Raw genomic sequence first — 13002 nt, forward strand, 5'->3', positions numbered from 1 at the left:
CCCTTTCCGCACAAAAACTATCATCCCTGCAATGCAGGCACCCTTGCACCATGGCACATGAGTCTCTGCATTGATACATGGCAGCCCTTTGTGCACCAGCGCAAAACAGGAGAAGAATGTGCTGTATTTCATAGATACAGCTCATTCCTGCCCTTTTCTTTTGATGCAGGGCAGCGCAGCAAGATTCCTTGTGGTGCTGCCTTGCACAAAAACCTGGTAAATGTGGCACTAGTTTTCAGATTAACGTTTCAGAAGAAAGTAACCCTTTGCTTGAGCATTTATTGAGAAGGCTCAAAGTCAGACCATGTTTTGAAATATTGGACATTTCATGCATTTACTGATAACCTCAAGTACTAGAATTATATCTGTCGATTCAAGAACCAAGAGAAGCCTAATTATTTGTTTGTCTTTGTTATGGTTATCCTCTGACAACTCCTTTATGTATGCTACCCCCTTGTTATCTAGGGAGACTCTGGAGGACCTCTAGTGTGTGCAGAAGATGGTGGCACCTGGTTCCTAGCAGGTATTGTGAGCTGGGGATTCGGATGTGCTTTGGCCAATCGTCCTGGAGTCTACACCCGTGTCACTGCTTACACTGAATGGATTCAGCGATATGTGACAAATGTGACATTCCATCAGGGAGTATTCCACAAACCCAGTAGCAGTACAACCAGCATCTCCTCCACAATCTTCTCTTCCTTTCTTACAATTCTGCTTCTTATTTTATTGAAAGGAATCTAAAAGTACATGGACCATGTGGTTTTGCAAGATATTTGGACACATATTTCTTAACCTTCTGAGGGAGATAACTGTGTGAAGGGGAAATTCTCCTATGATCATCCACACACCTGACTAGTGCTGTAATACAGTCATTTATCAAGGGATTTTTACCGCACAAGCAAGATATCAGATGAGATCCAACAGTCATTAGTGTTAGAAAAGTTTATGTCATAAATTTCTAAACATAAAAATAACAGGGAAAGTTTACCTTCCTGATCACTCATGGTGATGTCAACAGAGAAGGAGGAGGTGCTGAAGGAGTGAGTAAAGGCAGATATATCATGTATCTCAAATAATAAAATAAAAATAAATAATTTTTAAAATACTTTCATGCTTGCATCACTTTCATCCTACGTTTCATCATAAATCAAATGCTATCTATACATAATTGTTGCATCCAAACAATATCATGGCTGTTTGCAGGATATTTCGGGGCAGGCCTACTTTTACATTGGCATAAATCTTTGTTCATGCCCTTCCTAGTCAAAATAGAACTATGGGGCATATTATCAAGGCGGGTGATAACAGATTATAGCCGCTTTAGTGGCCGTTTTTGGTCGCTAAGCAGCGATAATTTTATCGCCCTATTAGCAAGCTGTCGCTAACAACAGTTAGCGACAGCTTGTAGGCGATAGCGAGTGGTTTGGGGCCCGCTTTGCATGTCAGCGATATTTATCGCTAATGACATACAAAGTGAAAGTAAGGGTACCCAACTTGTTAGCGACTGAAAGCAGTCGCTAACATCGCTATCGCCTATTATTAACGCAGGCGTAGTAATGGAAATATTCACGCTAAGCGCAAATATCTCCAAAACCGAACGCCTCCTCAGACCAGTTCTTAGCCTGTATATCCAATGAGAGGTGGATATTCAGGCTAAGACACTGTTAGCAATAATGCCTGAATATCCCTGGATTACCAGCGATATTCACGCATTTCGCCGCTATCGCCGGAAATTTTATCGCTTAAGAGACAAACGTTGCTAATAGCACGTTATCTCTGCGATAAAATCCGGCGATGCGCCGCGATAAAAAAAAAACGCTAAGCTTATTTAGCGATAAATATCGCTAGTAGTTGGTAATATGCCCCTATGTTCTCGGTTGTTTAGTTTTGCCTTCACTACCGTCCAGATTTTGCTATCCATGGACCCCATTATTTCTGGAATTTTCTTGCAGTATATATATCTCACTATCCCTTATTTACTAGCTACATCCATGGGCAGATTTATCATTCTTTCACACAAAACAGCAACACAAATTGCTGCATTGCATGAAAGGGAGATGGCCGAAATGGATGATATCTATCAAGATATGGCACATTCCTGCACTCTGCCTACACTGGCACACTGTCTGCGGTTTAGTGCCATCAAAGTCACCCCTGCACCTCCTGCACAGAAATAATCCTCTGAGGCGTTTTCCTCTTTGCAACACACTTAGAAAGAGGAACCAAGGGGGTGAAATAAAGATATTTCTCTTCGTTGCACCTCCCTTAAGAAGGTGTCACATTTTGACACAACCACAGGCTTACCAGTCTTGGTAAATCTTGGAATGCTCCAAAATCCATAGGTGGTTATGTTGGTTCAAAGTTGGGTCAAATTGAAATAAATATGGTGCAACCCTCCAATTACCATCACTCACAAGATCAGGACCCATTCTTGCATCAATTTCCACTCTCAGGTGATGAATCTTTGCCACCGTATTTTGACCAAAAGAGCTATTTCATCATCAAAACAAATCTTAAATGCAACTCCAAATTATAGTCAATAATGAGAGTTTAAAGTAGTTTTGAAGACTTTTATTTTCAGATTACAAGTTTAATAAATTCAGATTATTTATTCATTAGTCAAATATCAGTCAGATTTCAGAATTGATAAAAAAAATATGGTTAGAGCAGATCATATTAGGATAATACATTCAGCTTGGAAAGAATCCCCATTCTAACAAGGGGGCAAACATGGTGTCAGTCAGAACCTATGAAGAGTTCAACAATGAAAGACAGAAGTGTGAATAGAGCATGAAACTCATAATCAATTATTGCAGAACTTACCATAAAGATAGGTACAAAATATTTAGTAGAATCTTTAAACAGCATAGGGCAAATAAGCATTGGCAAAAGTCAATCAGAAAGAGGTAAAGCATAGAGGGTCTGAAGAAATAGCAAAAGGGTTCAGCTAAACTGTACTAGTAACACAGACTTTTATGAGACAGTATGAATTAATGTTGCAAGACATGTGGCCTTGGTCTTTCATCGTCAGCCAATAAGAATTCGGTATTCTCCAGAGGGCACATTTCTCTCTCTGGTTCTCACAGGTCTTCAGTCGTCAACGCAAGCTGCAGCAGGCTGTATTTCTACGTTGCAATAGTAAATCTAACTTAACATGGCACATTTCAAGTTTGCCTTTGTTTTCCATGATTTCACTACATTTCCTACCCTTCTATTAAAGCAAAATTTATTTTAACTAAACAATAATCTGTGTAAAAGAATTGCCTCTGCTACAAGTAAAGAGATATCCTCACGGCAAAGAGTAAAGAGATTAATTAAACAGGATATATATTCATTTTTAAAAGAAGAGGTCATTAAAAAAGCAATGCACTTTGTACTGTGTTTTTCTCCTTACCTCAGCAAGTAAAACACAGCTTATGTAAGTAATGAATTTGTTTCTGTGTGAATGATAACATTTAGCAGCAACAAAATACATCATATCTGTAAGGAAAGTATGCAAACAGAAGAGATCAAGTTCAGAGTTACATGCTGTTTTTATGTGAACCATCAACATTATTTCACAGAACAAAAGACAACATTACTTTCTATGTTAACTGAAACAGTTTAGGGTTTCAAGCAATCTTTCTGCAAAAGGACAAGGTTACGATGAGGTCAGCTTTTCAAGCACAGTTTGCTCTTTTTATTCAACCCATTATTTTTGCAAGTAGTTTATGGCATATTTAAGATTTACAATAACAAGTTATATTTAAGATTTATATCAACAAGTTATATTTTAACACTGTGTTTTATAAACTCGGCACATGCTACATTTATGTCAAAATTAAGCTTAAAAAATCAAATACATTAGTGCAGGGTTTAGTACTTCCTAAAAGAAGATCTATTAATGGAAAAGTCTAGTTAAGGCCTAGTGTGTTTTACAAAATGTGTCTACATGTCATTTTAAAATGCCTTTTTAGTTAACAATTGAAGCCAAAATAACTATTGATGAATTTTATAGGCTGCTTTTTGCATTATCAGTTACTTTGGAAAACCCATGTTCCACCCATGGATCGCCTTCCTAGGGCAGAGTAATGCAAGGCAGAGCTGCCTTGCATTACTTCAGATTTACCAAGCAACGCAGGGCCACGCAAGTTGGCCTTGTGTTGCTTGGTAAATCTAACTTAGGTATTGCATTGTCCTTGCAACACCATGCTTGACATAAGGGCAAAACATCATACCATTATATATCTGCCCCTCAGTACATCCAGAAATGAAGCAGGTGCATGCTTCTGGCTCACACTTTCATGGGGATCCAAAAGGTGAAATGGAAGACTTGATTGTTAAGATAAATTGGTCCTTGAGATGAGGATGGACGATTCAGATTCAACAGTCAAGATGTTGCTTTTAAATTGAAATGATTTTGCTCTAAAGGACATACTTTGTAGAGTATTCATGAGCCATATTGCAGCAAAATAATGAGAAAATGCATGGCATGGATTTTAAAAAGAAGCATGAGATGACAAGCAGAAATACCCCAGGTGAGAAGAGGAAAATGCTTTATAGGCTAGCGATGTCTGGAAAATAATTCATGTGCCTAAGAAGTCCATGAGAACAGAAAGGATAGCAAAAATGTCAGTCTGTTTGGTTCCCAAGCAGGGCCTAAAATACAGGATGAAAACGAATATATTTACAACTTCCAGGCAGCATTGCTCGATCTAAATTATGACTCTTACACACAGTAGCCAATTTTCCAAATCAGAATTCACAGCATAAGCGGATGTAAACTTACATATGCCAATATGTCTGACACTCCCAGTTCTCAAAGGCATCTGGTAAGCCAAGGAAGGCATGAAGGAAAGGTGACAGATGAAACATATTGCACCCCAAGGCCTTTTTGACCTCCCAATATCTTTTTATCCCAATATCTGTTATCTATTAAGATATGCTATATGAACATAGAGCAAACCACATTACTATAACAGTATGTTAGTCCCATGTGATAATGAAAATTCAGTTAATTAATAGCAGTTGATGGGCTAAGCTACAGACAAAATGCACTACAAAACGATGGCATGTCTTGCTGCCAAATGGAGAATCTGGCGACATGTACAGGACTGTTACCACGAAATGAGTGAAGAAGTGTTGACCCAATTAAATCTATATAAAATCAAAGCAAACACATGTATCTCCAAAATATCCAGCATCCCTGTTAATATGGACTAGCTGCTGCACTTCATGCAACTAGCAAGTTTATAATTGAAAGGGGGTTAGGAGACGGTTGGGGTGGGTGAACCATACTAAAGAAACCTAGAGACCTTTGTATCTGTTTTTACATGCTTCCAGTATTCTTTATTTGTAATCCTCGTGCTTTATAAGAATAGTAAGCCCATGTCTTAAATACTAAATAAATAGGAACTTGGGCTTTCCAGTGTCATGTGTATTAAATGATCAAATGAAAGCTACTATGCTGTATAAAATGAATTATTACTGCAAAAAAGGTGCCTCAATAGATTATAAAATAACAGGTAAATGGCATCCATGTCGGGGAATCAGTGCTGGACATGGGAGATTGAATGGTAGCAGTAGCAAATGCTGATTACCAGTCTGATTTGGGGAAAGTAAATGAATTTTAATTCTGGTGCCTTCTAACCCAAGACTAATTTTAATAAGCATTGAAACTGTATGAGTCATGGCCATAATATTTAAACCTTCACATTGTGTTTGACAGCAAAGTAATCCATCAATTTATCAAGCCTCACTATTTCATTTGCATAAGGCAAAGAAACAGTCCTTCATCCCATTGGAGCAGTGTAATTTCTGGCTCAACCTTTTTACGTTTTGATTATTACCATATTTATGTATACATGGTCTCATATATTTGTGTAATTAAATATCATTGACATGAAGTGATGCGCTTGACCAGCTATTGAAGGTGCATTCATTGTATAATCGTGTCAATACTAATGTTTTCCTTATAATATCAATAATAAAAATAATAAAAATATAATAGGTTTTGTAAAGTGCATGGCTTCTCCTAACAACGTGTACCATTGTTAGGGTGCTGAAACAGTGAACAATAGGTCAACCAGACTGAAGGGGAGCTCACTCTAAACAAAAGAGTCAGGTCTTTAGTTTCTTTCAGAATAGAAGTTCAGAAGGTGCTTGTCGAATGCCCACAGGAAGGGCATTCCATGTTTTAAGACCAAAATGGCCACAAGAACTGCCACCATTCCCCTTTTAAATTTTGGAGCAATAGCCAGGTTGGCTGATTTTGATCTCAGGTTTTTAGTGGGCACATAGGAATTCCCATAGGGTAGTGAGGACATTGGGGCATATGTAGGTAGGCATTTGTGATTCGCAAATGCCGAAATTCGGCAAATTTCGACGTTTGCGAATTGCAAACGGTGCTTTAGTATGTAGGTGCACATTAGCAAAATAAGGAATCACAAAAATTGCGATTCCTTATTTTGCTCTAGCATTTAAGGAATCACAATTTTGCGATTCCTTAAATGCTATGTAGGAGTGAATTTTAAAATGCGATTTTGGCTTAAATAACCGCAAAATACCACCTACTCAAAGTAGATGGTATTTTGCGATTTCCTTTCAAAATGCATTTTTTGAAAAAATGTAAAGTGCCATGTGGCGCACAGACATGCCCTTAGGGCATGTATGTGCGCCACATGTACTTAGAGGCACATTCCAGGGGTGCAACAGGCGTTCTTTAGATACCCTGGCACCCTTGGATTTGCGATTCTAAAATTGCGATTTTCTCATAGAATATCGCAATTTGAGAATGTATCTCCATTCATTCCTATGGGCCTCTTAGCCCATAGGAATGAATGTGACACTCATTCCTTAATTGCGATTCGCAATTTGCTAATCGCAATTAAGGAATGATAGAGATTCGCAAAAAAATTGCGAATTTTTACCTACATTCCATTTTGCTATTCTCAAATAGCGATTCCTTAAAAATCGCTATTTGGGAATCGCAAAATGGAAATTACCTACATATGCCACATTGAGAGGAGATAGCCTTAAAGCAATAGTAAAGAACTTTAAAACAACCTCTGTGCTTTATCGGGAGCCAGTGAACTTTCCACAATGCAGGTCATGTGGGATTCCACCTGGGGAGTTGCAACAGTGCCTGAGCCGCTGCATTCTGGACCCACTGCAGTCTATTCAGGTGGGTCTTTGCCACGCCCAGTTATACAATATTGAAATAGTCCAGTCTCGATATCACAAGTGTTTGGATCACAGTCTTCTGGGCAGCCTCTGGAAGGAAATTGAGGATTTTCCTCAGGGATCACAATATCTTAAAACATTTCTCAGCAAGAGAGTGGCTATCTGAGCAACAAAGGATAACTTTGCATAATTTTTACCTTATCCTTGATTACGGGTAGGGGCCAAGGTCATCAGACCAGATGTTAATGTGCTTGCCTAAAACTACTACCTCATTATTCCCTGTATTAAGTTTAAGAACATTGGTGTCTGCTACTTCCAATAAACATTCACAGGGAGAGAAGGCCACAATATTGTTATTCTTTGACAGGGTGATAATAATTAATGTGTCATCGGAGCATGAAACAATTGAAAACCCATACCTCTCGATGACCTCCGCTAAAGGGCGCGCATACACATGTAAATGCTGTGGGACTCCCTGCTGCAGAGGGCGCATCTTGGATCTGAATGGTTTCTGAGCTACCTGAAATGTGCATCCTTGAAGGAATGAAGACAGCCAATGCAACGCAGTGCCACCTATCCTCAATACCGAAACATTGGCTCTAGGGCTGGGACTGGGATGTGAACTATTCTAATACAAAGTATGATGTGAACTATTCTAATATAAAGTATTCTAACTCCCCTATCTCAGGACCTAATCATCCTTGCTTTGCTACCATATTTCGGTTTTGGGGATCAGCAGAGGTCCAGTGGTTCGAAATAGAGTTGAAACAGTAGAGGAGTGAGTATTAATTGTGTTGTTTGTTTTAAAGGCTTATGCTTAGCTTGCAGTGATTATGGAGATTGAGGGAAGTTTTGTGGAGATGTTTTGAATGTTGTGTGATTGGGGTGCTTAACATGTAGAAGTTGAAGTTGGAATCAGGTCAGACGTGGCATAATAATCCAGGATAATATTAAATAGAGTAGAGGACACTGTATCATAATTGTCTGAGCGCTCACTGGGAGCGTTTGTTTTGCACTAAATTGATTCCAAGGACTTGCCTGACTGCTGTGAGGGGAACGGCCAGTGGTTCCACATCTCTGCCATTGCCGCCTGCCGTGAGGGGAACGGCTCGTCGCTCTCCGCTCTCGCGCCCCACCAGTACCATCGCCGCCGCTGGGACTCCGTTTCCCAGGTGCCCCGGTGGCTGTGGCGCGAGAGTGACGTCACCAGAGCGCCCGGAGGCTCGATAAAGGACAGGAACGCCTCTCGCCCCGCGAGTCGCGCGCGGTAGCGCCCGGACTTAGCCCGGACAAAGGGCGGACAGTCTTAGACAGTCCGAGACAGGACGCGACTGGACTGGGCCAAATCCCCTGCCCGAAAATATCGTGAGTTGCACTACTTTGCACCTTGTCACATTTTTGAAAACTGTTGCATCATTGTGGAGTATTTGAGCTTTATGCTCACTTTGGGACTGCTATCTATCCTTGAGCACTATATTACTAAGTTGCAAGCAGTCTTACATATTAGAATAGGCTGTTATGTCTAAGCAAAAGACTCCCACTGTACCTAATAACACCATGGACAATTATCTAGTACAGGTTGTCGCAAAAATCAATAGTGAGAGAAGGTCTTCATTGGGCCTGAGCCTCTCACCTATTACCACCTTGCCTGACCCTATTCGAGTAGATTTACTGGACCCGGATACTAGTAATGATGCTTCTGTGTTTGACCAGACCAATATTGACATTCTCATACGGAATGTATTGGCAACTGTTGTGTCCGAAAAGGTAGATGAGGTTGACCCAGATACAGCAGAGGAAAAATCCCCGCCCCCAGTGCCCGTGCTTGCACCTAGGGTCACCAGAGGGTGCAATAAGGGTCGACTTAAACGGGGTGGGCTACGCTCGAGCAGAAAAAGACCAGCCTCACCGCCAAAAAAATGTGATATGGATGAAGGAAGGGGGGAGAATGGGGGGAGTACATTCTTGGGAGATGACCAGCTTAAGAAATTAGTGAGCATGTTTGATTCAAAGATGAAGGGCATCATTAAACCATTGGTAGCAAAAATTGATCAGTTAACAGAAGAAGTTCACAGACTAGGGGGGCTTCTTAAGAAGACCATCGAGGAGGTGGGGGATATACCAAATCAAGTGGCATGTAGAGCTGAGCCAAAAAGAGCACCCATGGGGCCCACGGTGGGGGGTGGAGAGACAACAGTACCTAACCCTCTCCCTATTCATCATCAAGAGGTAGGGGACCATGCACTATCTGAAGATGGTCTCTCAGCAAGGCTAGCGGGAAAAACTGCATCGTGTCCAGAGAAAGGTCCAGTAGAGCTCATCGTAGAGGCCTCTCCCCTTGTTTTGGTCTTGGCCAATGTACCACCTTTAAAACCTGGCCAGATGGAATCTACACCCTCTCTGCTAAGTAAAGCATCACATTGGCTATCAAACAACATGGGAATATCCCCGTGGGGTAAGCAGCAGCTAGCAGGGGAATTAGTCATGGCAAGAAGAGTTGATTGGATCGGGAACAGCCCAAAAAAATTTGGGGGTGACTGTGTAGTGTGGAATTTTTCAGGGCCTGATGTACTCCCTAACATCCTGCCAAATTTGTTCCCCCCTCAACGTAGAACTGCAGACATAGCCCCACTTACTCTTGAATTCTTTTATTCTAGAAGAGGAAATGTTCTGAATCCAAGTATATTGAGGACTAAGTGGAATTTGGTGACAAAGGGAAGGGGTAGGGGTGGCCAAAATAGTGACTGGGGCCTGAGCCTTGAAAATAGGTTTTCAGCACTATCCAATCTTAATGAATGCGATTGACTTGGTTGGGGTGAAATTACGGAACGTAATGATTCAATAGTGCGGGACAGCTTCTGTACTACCGCTGATAAGGGCAGAGTGTCTATTGCGCCCCTAGCAAGAAGGAGGGGACTACCTAATTTAAATGAAATAGGGTCACATAGGGAAGTCCCTGTACAGTTGACTGTGAGTAACTTGGAGAGTAATACTGGTTATGGGTGTATAGTCTCTCGTTTTGAATCATTAGACTACCCCCCTGTTAATCTAGACCCCGAAGATGCTTTGGTGTCTCCAACACAAGACAGGCTGACACCTCCTTGGCATGCACGTCTAATTACAGATAAGACAAGGCTGATTTTCCTTTCTTGGAATCTCGCCGGAATAGCTAACAAACTGACTTCCCCAGAATGGTGTGACTTCATTGACCAACATGATATTATTTTGTTTCAGGAAACATGGTCACTGAGTCCAGTCTATCGGCTAGGGTTTCTCAACTTCTACATCCCAGCTATAAAAAATTCTAAAGGGCGCCCATCTGGAGGTTTGACAATTTGGGTACGCCAATCATTAGATTGTAAAATCCAGCAAAGGACCCTTCCATCAAGCGACATATTACCAGTTAACATTATGTGGGCTAACAGCCAAGGGTTGGCTATTTTCAACATTTATGCCAGGGGGGTTGGGGGTGGGAATATATCTGAAGTAATATCTGTACTTGACCAAGAGCTTGAATTGTTGCCAACCCAGCTATCTATCATCGTAGGGGGTGATATTAACACCACTTTTGAACCTCTAGGACAAGAGGACCAGATTTTGGCCTCAGAGGAGGATAGTAAATGGGGAGTTCCCCAGCTCGAATTGCCAGTGGTAAAGAGATGGTCTGCTGTGGCTATCCAAACGAAGAGTCTATGCCTAGCAAGGGGTCTTAGAGCAGCAAACGGGCGTACTCCATCAGACCGTCAAGGGAGTAATACATTTGGTAATGGAAGGTCAACTAGCCGAATAGACTACTTCCTGGTGGATATCAGGGTTTGGCATAGGCTGCAAGATATGATTGTAAAAAGTAGAATTGAAAGTGATCACAATCCTCTTTGCATGGATTTCCAAATTAATTAGGGTCGAGAGAATCGAGTCTGAGGGGTGACAAGGTGACCTTATATATAGTTTCCTCAAACAATCAGCGCCATGTAAAATGGGGTAGATTGGTAGAAGATCCAGAGAAGATTGAGGATCTTAAGAGAGTAGTGCCCGAGGAAGTAAACAATCTGAAATTACACAGTAATAAACCAAATTTCTCTGAAATTATGGCGGAGGCTCACATTAATTTTTTTACTAGGCTTCAAGGGTTCTTTCTGAAAACAATAAAACAAAATAAGGTTACGAGAAAGTTACCTAAGCTAGGGTGGTATGACCAATCCTGTAGAACAGCCCGTCAGAACCTTAGTACGGAACTCAGGTCTAGGAATATTATAGGAGTGAGGGAGGCCAGGGATATATATGGAAAAGCCCCAAAAAAAGCTAAGAAACAGTGGGACGAGGATCATTGGCTTGATCTGAAATCTGCCTGTGCCGCTAAAGATCAAAAGCAATTCTGGGCAATTGTCAAGTGGGACAGAGGAGGGACAGCAGAACCCCCACAAAATAATGTTGCTAGAAACCTGTGGATAGATTTCTTCAAGCCTCAGTATGCTTGTAACTTAGCTGCAGATTGCTATACCCTACCCCCCACGGTCTTCTACAGCTGCCAAGTATTTACCATAAAAGATGTCAGTATTGCATTGGACTGTGTGACAGGGGGAAGAGCGCCAGGTATGGATGGCATTCCTGCCGATGTGTTTTTAAGTGATCGGGAATCATGGTGTCAGTATTTTACATGGCTAGCCAACTCCGCGGCCCAGGGTGCACCCATTCCGAATTCCTGGAAGGGTGCGGAAATAATTCCAGTTTTTAAAAAGGGTGACAAATCGCTACCTAGTAACTATAGACCCATCAGTCTTATAGATTCAGCTCAAAAACTGATGGGCCGACTAGTGCAGAATAAACTCCAATCTTGGATAGCGGAAAAAAATATTTTGTCTCCATATCAAGCTGGTTTTCGCCCCCTGACAACCTCAATTGACCAGGTTTTTTACTTTATAGCCCTCTATTGGAGGAATGTGACTTTGATCAATGGCCCTCTTTATGCCGTATTTGTTGATTTAAAATCAGCTTTTGATTTAGTTCCACGGCCAAAACTCTGGAGTGTGCTTGCTGAAGCTGGTATAAGTCCACAATTGCTAACACTGCTTGTCCGCTTGCATGAAAATAACTATGCTAGAATCAGGTGGGGGGCTCATGGTGAAGTGACTGATCCCTTCCCTGTAGAACGTGGGGTCAGACAGGGGTGCGTCTTGGCCCTCACATTGTTTTCCATATACATTAATGGTATTGTGGACTACCTAAGAAGGTCCCCCACCGATGCACCAGTACTAGCGGGGGCTCGTGTGCCAGTCCTCATGTTTGCGGACGACACGCTGATAGTATCACAAACTCCTAGTGGGCTTCAGAAGGCAATTAATGCATTTGGTGAGTTTTGTGAGAACCGGGGTTTAGAGTTGAACACTTCTAAGACCAAGTTTATGTGTATGAACCAACGGAAGACATTCAAAGGCTCAATTATTTTTTTTTTTTTTAAACACTTTTTATTGAAGTTGTCAGCTTACAATACAATCACAAGGTTACTTTCAGGGCATTTGATCATCAATTAACAATCCTCCCGAAATATACCACAAAAGTTCCCGACGTTCATCAAGAAAATTGTACTATCGTTGCTCGAGCGTGCGAAGTCTGTTGTCTATCTAACATAATTTCTACCTGTACTTTTAATCATCGGTGCCCTCGCCTACTATTGTAAGCACCACAACAATCATCAATAAAACAATAGTAACCATTAAAACAGTAAAAGAGTCATCCACCTTAGGTAATTCTGCAACACTTACATTCGTTTACAGTAATTCCACATTTCCACGCCACATCTCAGTAAAGTCAGCTGTAGAGCTGTATGAAGGCCACTAGGGC

The 13002-nt window shown here is 41.2% G+C and overlaps 1 protein-coding gene across 4 annotated transcripts in view; it reads left to right on the top strand.

Moving 5' to 3' along the window:
- The window catches only part of LOC144768710 (serine protease 27-like), a 415681-nt gene that overhangs the window by 393957 nt on the left and 8722 nt on the right, over nucleotides 1-13002 (top strand). The window contains exons 7-8 of one of the 4 annotated variants that reach the window (XM_078652579.1): nucleotides 466-523; nucleotides 7850-7935. The exons of 1 other annotated variant lie outside the window; for it this stretch is intronic. In XM_078652579.1, the coding sequence (XP_078508705.1) occupies nucleotides 466-523; nucleotides 7850-7856 (65 nt within the window). In that variant the 3' untranslated portion in view covers nucleotides 7857-7935. Of the gene's footprint in view, nucleotides 1-465; nucleotides 1106-7849; nucleotides 7936-13002 lie in introns of those variants that run through there. 2 more of the 4 variants (XM_078652577.1, XM_078652578.1) reach the window with 2 other exon arrangements.

The sequence above is a fragment of the Lissotriton helveticus genome, chromosome 7, assembly GCF_964261635.1.
Source record: "Lissotriton helveticus chromosome 7, aLisHel1.1, whole genome shotgun sequence".
Lineage (NCBI taxonomy): Eukaryota > Metazoa > Chordata > Amphibia > Caudata > Salamandridae > Lissotriton > Lissotriton helveticus.